We start from the raw sequence: 6,220 nt of genomic DNA on the forward strand, positions 1-6,220 counted from the left end.
GATGTCTTTGGAGACACCAGCAGGCCATGTAGGACCAAGATCAGCAAATCATGGCCTGTCTTCCACCCACCCCAGTAGGCCCCTCCTGTCATGTTTTACTTCTTACCTCCATGTTTAGAACAGCCTTTCCTGTCCCTTAGATTCTTCCAGGGCAGCTGTGAGCTATATATGAGTTGGGGGGTGTGGTGAGCAGTTCTATAACTAGCCCATTGTCACTTAGCTGATTGGTGACAAAGCCAATATATAAACCTGGGTCTGTTTGACTCCAAAACCCATATCTTTTTAATGTTGTGACTATGGAGAAAAGGAAGAGAAGTGATCACATTAACCCCTTCCCCTTCTCTTTGTTTCAAAAGTAGTTTATCTCCCCTTGGGTAGTCAAACCCTCTGATGGGGTCCACAGATGTCCATAAAGGGAGAATCCCATTAATTTAGGGGATTTACTGCCATCTTCCCGGAATGCCTTTCCTGGTCAAAGCAGCTCTGACTTTTGATCCTGCAGTGATTGGGACTCCTGTCTTTGGCCAAATATATTCTTGGCCAAGAAAGTAAGGAGTAATAAGGTCAGGCAGTAAAAGGAGCCACATTTAGGGGCCCAACTTAATTTCAATCCTTTGTAATCCCATTCAGCTTGTTTAGCGATACAGGGATCCAGACCAAAAAGATCCTACCTACTCTATCTATACACTAGGGGCTCATGAGGAAATATCCCTCTCCACTGGAGCCCTGCAGAGTACAAGGATGCAAATTGTAGTCCTTTAGCCCTATATTGCTTTTTTTCCAACCAAGCCTAGAAATCATTCACATAAATAAGTCTTTATTGAAAAAAGTACATAATTCAGTATAAATATAATAAATAATCCTCCCCAAACTGCTGCCATGAGGATAAATAATCTCAAGTTTTCCCTTTCTAGTTAATAAATACTCAACTTTGTCCCACGTCAGTATCATAAATTAGTCAGTGTTGGTAATTTTTCAACATTTGCAAGTTCCATTAGAATTAATGGACTAATTCACTTGTTGGCTCACAGGTTCCTGGGCTGATTCATTTTTGCACTGCTGAGCCATGGAGATCTGGGTGCCATGCTTAAGCTTTTGGCTTTAGGGGCTCAGGGTTGCTGCTCCGTGGGCAAAGACCCTGGCAGCTACAGCCACAAAGGCCTGAAGGCTGCGGAGGATCTTGAAGCGGAGAAGGAGGCGTTGCCATGGCTGGTTAGGACTGGGGTTTGGAGTTTGCTCAGTCTCCCAGTGTTGACCGTCAGGCTGAAAGGACATAGGACACAATCAGAGAGACTCTAGAACCTTTACCTTCAAGTTCCTGTCTCTGATACCTGCAAGCCCCCATTCTTCAGGCCCCTTGTTCATACCTGTAAGAGTTGCCTAAGGCCCAGGAGGGAGGCGTGAAGCTGGCCCACTGGGCTATCAGGGAGTAGAGAGGGCTCCCCTGTGAAAATGTCTGAGCCCAGCAGCTTCTCATAAAAAACCAGGCCCTGGTGGATCCTTTGTAAGCAGAACTGGGGGAAAAGAAAGCAGTGAGAGCTAACCAATACCCTCCTATTCCATTACCAAAGACCCACCCGGTTCTTTGCCATTCTTAGACACTGCCATGGTCTGAATGTTTGTGTCCTCACAAAATCCGTATGTTGAATCCTAACCCTCCAGTGTGATTGTATCAGGAGGTAGGGCCTTCACAAGGTGATGATGTCATGAGGGTGGAGCCTTCAGGAACTTCTAAAAGAGACCCATGAACTCCCAAGGCCCTTCTGCCATATAAAGGTAACAATGAGAAGTCTGCAACCTGGAAGAGGGCCCTTACCTGACCATACTGGCACCCTGATATCCAACTTCCAGACTCCAGAACAGTGAGAAGTAAATTTTTGATGTTTATAAGTCACCCAATCTATGGTATTTGTTATAACAAGCCGAATGGACAAGGACAGATACAACTTTTACTAATTCACCATGGTACCCAACAATGTCCCAGTCCCTCTTCCTTGTAGTCCAGCCTCATCTTACTACCTGACTGTTGTCTCTGAGTCCTTGGGGATCACAGCCATCCCCACACTGGATGTGGGGGACGTCATCTGTAGTCTCATCATCCCCCTGTTCTCTTGGTAGGTCCTGGAATGGAGGAAGGGGTGGGAAGAGTGAAGAGATAAGAGAAGCACTTTCAAACTCCACCAGTACCCCAGGCCCATGACTCTCCTAGGAACCCCACTCCCTGTCCTCTTTTTTTTTTTTTTTTTTAATTTTTTTTAATGTTTATTTATTTTTGAGACAGCATGAATGGGGGAGGGGCAGAGAGAGAGGGAGACACAGAATCGGAAGCAGGCTCCAGGCTCTGAGCCATCAGCCCAGAGCCTGACGCGGGGCTCGAACTCACGAACCGTGAGATTGTGACCTGAGCTGAAGTCGGACGCTCAACCGACTGAGCCACCCAGGCGCCCCTCCCTGTCCTCTTTAAGGTCCACTCTTTGAGGACCTTCAACCCTCCAGCTTCCATCCAAAGCCAGAGTCTTCCTCTGCAGCCTTGGAGACCTTGGACAGGCTCCCGTTTGGTGCCAGAGCCTGCTACTTACCACATGTCCCGTTGGAGGATGTGCACTCCAGGCCAGCGTGCAGAGCTTCTGTGAGAGCTGCTGGCCCAGAGCCCAGGCAGGGCTACTGCCTTCAGGCACAGCCCGGGTCTGAGCAGTCCAGGGCAGCGGTGGCAGCAGGAGCAGCAGCAGCAGCAGCATAGCCCTGCTGCTCCCCAGCATCTTGTCGCCTGCTTCTCAAATCTGGCTGGCTCTGTGCCTCACACCAGTCCCTGTGGAATCTCTGCCCACTTCCCTTTGCTCTGAGCCTGATGCTCTGCGTTCTTTGTTGCTTCCTTCTGTTGTTCACTGAGTTTCTGAGCTGCTTCCTGCTGTTTTTCTCCCCTTGTCTGAGTCTCTTTTTAAGGTCCTTGCATTGTAAGGCCCGCCCTTTATACTAGCAGGTGACTCACAGCAGGTGGGATTCCCCTCCCTGCATCATCCCCCTCTGTGGAGAGCCCAGGTATGCAGCCTCAGTTCCAAGGGAAATGAGACGTGTGGTTGCTGTGGCTGGAGGCCTGGGATGGGGCATATGTGTAATGCTCTCCATGAATCGAAATGGCTGTAGAGGGGGTGGGGGTGGGAGGAATGAATATTTAAATGAATCTAGTCTCAAGTTTCTTCCTGTTCAATCTTTCCCTCACTTTTTGGCGTCTCAAAGCTTAATTCCCTCCACACCCCCCACCTAACTTCCTTACCTTTTCCTGCCTGAGGAAAAGCCAAAATGCAACCATTCATTTTATTTCCCAATAGGATAGCAAGATTCCATTCAGTTTGGAATGAAGTTTGGTTCCCCTTTGGGGCCCTCTATCTAAGAACAAGGGGGCTTCTTTTTTCTCCCTTGGCAACAATTATTTTCACTGGGAAAGAATGGATGCGAAGGCACTTTGTGAACTAGGAAGCCATATAATGACGTATAAACTATTACTGCTCCCACTTCAGGCCTCACTGTGGAGGCTATAAGGGTTCTTGGAGGGAGAGATTTGCTGCTAAGAATCATCTAATTCCTCAACCTTAGTGGCTCAATGTTTCATAGGATCTGTGGGGTTCAGGTGGTGGTTCTTTTGGGATACAAGTTTAAGCAAGGACTACATGTCAAATTTAGATATTCCAGCACCCAGTCCCTACCCCACAGCTAGGAAGTCCAGGAATTCTGGGGAGTTGAAGGTGCACTGTGTCAATGACCCTGACCAGTCCTTCAGCCTGTTGCATCCATGGGTAAAATCCGCTGACACTGATTTCATCACTCTCCCTGATGCAACATTCAGTGAGACAGCTGAGACTGTGAGGTTGGGCGTGGGAGTGGGGGGGTGGTCCAAATCTGGGACTGCCCCAACCCCAGTGGAGGGTCCCAGAACAATTTGGACGTCAGAATGAGGACATGGCTGACCACACAGATGGTCCTTAAAGACTTCCCAAGAGGTTGACTCTTCTTCTCTGAGAAACTTACCCTTGATAGAGGCCTCCCTTCCCTTAGAACTATTCAAAACTTCCCAGTGAAACTTTTGATTCAAATATTATGACTCTGTGGTAAATCTACCTTTGGATAAAATGTTTCCAGCATCGGATAGGTTATCTTATCTCAGTCTGAGTGGGAAATGGTTTGCCTCTCTCTACATATCGTGTACACAAATGGAAGAAGGAAGGAGGGGAGCTCACCTCACTTGTGTTTAATGTCTGTTGTGCTTTTCCATCTCTGGCCTCATTCTGGGGGCCTAAAGGATAGGAGATGAAAGGTAAAAGAAGAAGGAAGTGGAGTGTTGGGGGATGGGATGAGAGAGACAAGGGTGAGTTGGAGGCACGGGGCTCTGCTGCTTTGTTTCACTTCCTGGTGCTTCGAGAGTTGGGTAGGAAGCAAGGTTGGTGGGGTGATTGTGGGACTGTTCTGTGGCAGGAACTACTTCCAGGACTAGATCTGACCTGGAACTGCAGTGACCCCTTGACGTCAACAGGGCCTCAACCGTTATGCAAATCACATTCACAAGACACTCCTAAGCAGGCCTTTCCAGTTGGATGCCCAGACTCCAAATCCAGTTGAAATTCCCTTACATAGTTAATAATGATGGCTAACATATATCCAACTCTCACTTTATGCCAAGTACTTGGTCTAAGCACTTTTTATGTATTAACCCATTTAATTCTCACAACAACCCAGTGAGTTGGTTGTGAGTTGTTATTATCCCTATACTACAGATGAGGAAACAGAGCTAAGTAATTTACCCAAGATCACAGAACTGAATGGCCAGAATTCCAGGACAGAAAATCTGGCTTCAGATCCTGCTTTCTCTCTTTCTGTCTTTTATTTTATTTTATTTTTTAAATGTTTATTTTTTAGAGGGGGGAGAGGGGCAGAGAGAGAGGGAGACACAGAAGCTGAAGCAGACCCCAGGCTCAGAGCTGTCAGCACAGAGCCAAACACGGGGCTTGAACTTACCAACAGGGAGATCATGACCTGAGTGGAAGCCCGATGACACTTAACCAACTGAGCCACCCAGGCATCCCAGATCCTGCTTTCTCAATCATTCCATTATATTGGACAGGACACAAACTATCTTTATAAAGTAGCTGATTTAGCCCAGGTATCTCAGGCCCAGTAATTCTCATAGGTCTGTGAAGTCTTTCTCAACCTCAATATGGAAATTTCTTAAAGTTTACAAACTGTCTAGTCTCTCAGCACCCATCTTTTCCCAGGATTTTAAATCTAGGGACCTGTGAAGTCAGATCAATTTGAGAGACCCACTGAGTTACGGTGTTTTTCTCTCCGTCTATGACTTCTGGTGGACTCTAGGACCCCTGCAAGTCTAAATTCTGGAGTCCTTTTATTACAGTGTTATTCAGCAGGCTTTACTGAGACAGAGAGAAATGCTTTAACACTGTATCCTCCGTGAGAAATTCCTTCCATCAAAAAGGCCCTCTGTGTGGCCGTTAGAAACTGAGCTAAATTGCCCTGGTGACATCTCGCAACCTGGCCCCATTCCAAAACAATTAGACCCCAAGAATCGCTAAAAATAACTGTTGACGCTAAATCTGTAAGAGTTTGGGGGTAAGCAAATGTCCCCATTTGCCGTGCTCATCCCCTTCTGAGGGATAACGTCGAGTTTCAAAAGCTAGGGGAATTTGATAGCTGAGGGGTCTCGCTCCACGGGACTATTACCGGAGCATCTGGGGAGTAGATAATCACAGATGGGAGTTTCAGATGGATGCCTACAGAATCGTAGAAGAGGCAGCTAGTTGGGCCGTGTTTGGAACGTGGCTCCCGCTTCCTTTTTTCTCTCCCATGCCTGGAAATGATAGGAAATGCCGGCGAGTTTCGGGGGCAACAGGGTGAGAGGTGGCGGAGTAGCTCACAAGAGCACCGCAGGTGGAGGGGGTGGACCGGAATAGGCTGGGAATACCCAGCAATCGATTCCCAGTGCTTTACCTTGGGCATCCCTTATTCTAGAACTTCTAAAGTTACAGGGAGCATTAAAGTTCGGTTTCCAAGCGACTTCTCCAGTTTTATTCAAAGAAAGCTTAAAAGAGGAGTTACGTTTCACGACACCAAATGCGGCCAGTATCTGACACCGTTTGTCCCCATTGGCGGCCCGTAACCTTATTTTTGCCCAATACCCGCGTCACGCGTCTTCTCGCGGAGCCGTCTGTAC

General features: G+C 47.6%; 1 protein-coding gene across 2 annotated transcripts; it reads right to left on the minus strand.

Annotated features, from left to right (window-relative positions):
• Nucleotides 1-797: 797 nt before the first annotated feature.
• Nucleotides 798-6,140, minus strand: IL23A (interleukin 23 subunit alpha). Of its 2 annotated transcripts, none has more exons than XM_058742381.1 (4): nt 5,731-6,140; nt 2,020-2,121; nt 1,368-1,514; nt 798-1,263 (listed from the first exon to the last, which is right to left on the minus strand). In XM_058742381.1, the coding sequence occupies exons 1-4, from the start codon at nt 6,004-6,006 to the stop codon at nt 1,102-1,104; spliced, it is 687 nt and encodes a 228-aa protein (XP_058598364.1). In that variant the 5' UTR covers nt 6,007-6,140; the 3' UTR covers nt 798-1,101. The 2 variants fall into 2 exon arrangements, with proteins under 2 accessions (XP_058598364.1, XP_058598365.1); XM_058742382.1 differs by lacking the exon at nt 5,731-6,140 and adding an exon at nt 2,580-4,192.
• Between the last annotated feature and the right edge of the window lie 80 nt (nt 6,141-6,220).

Source organism: Neofelis nebulosa, chromosome 8 (assembly GCF_028018385.1).
Source record: "Neofelis nebulosa isolate mNeoNeb1 chromosome 8, mNeoNeb1.pri, whole genome shotgun sequence".
NCBI lineage: Eukaryota > Metazoa > Chordata > Mammalia > Carnivora > Felidae > Neofelis > Neofelis nebulosa.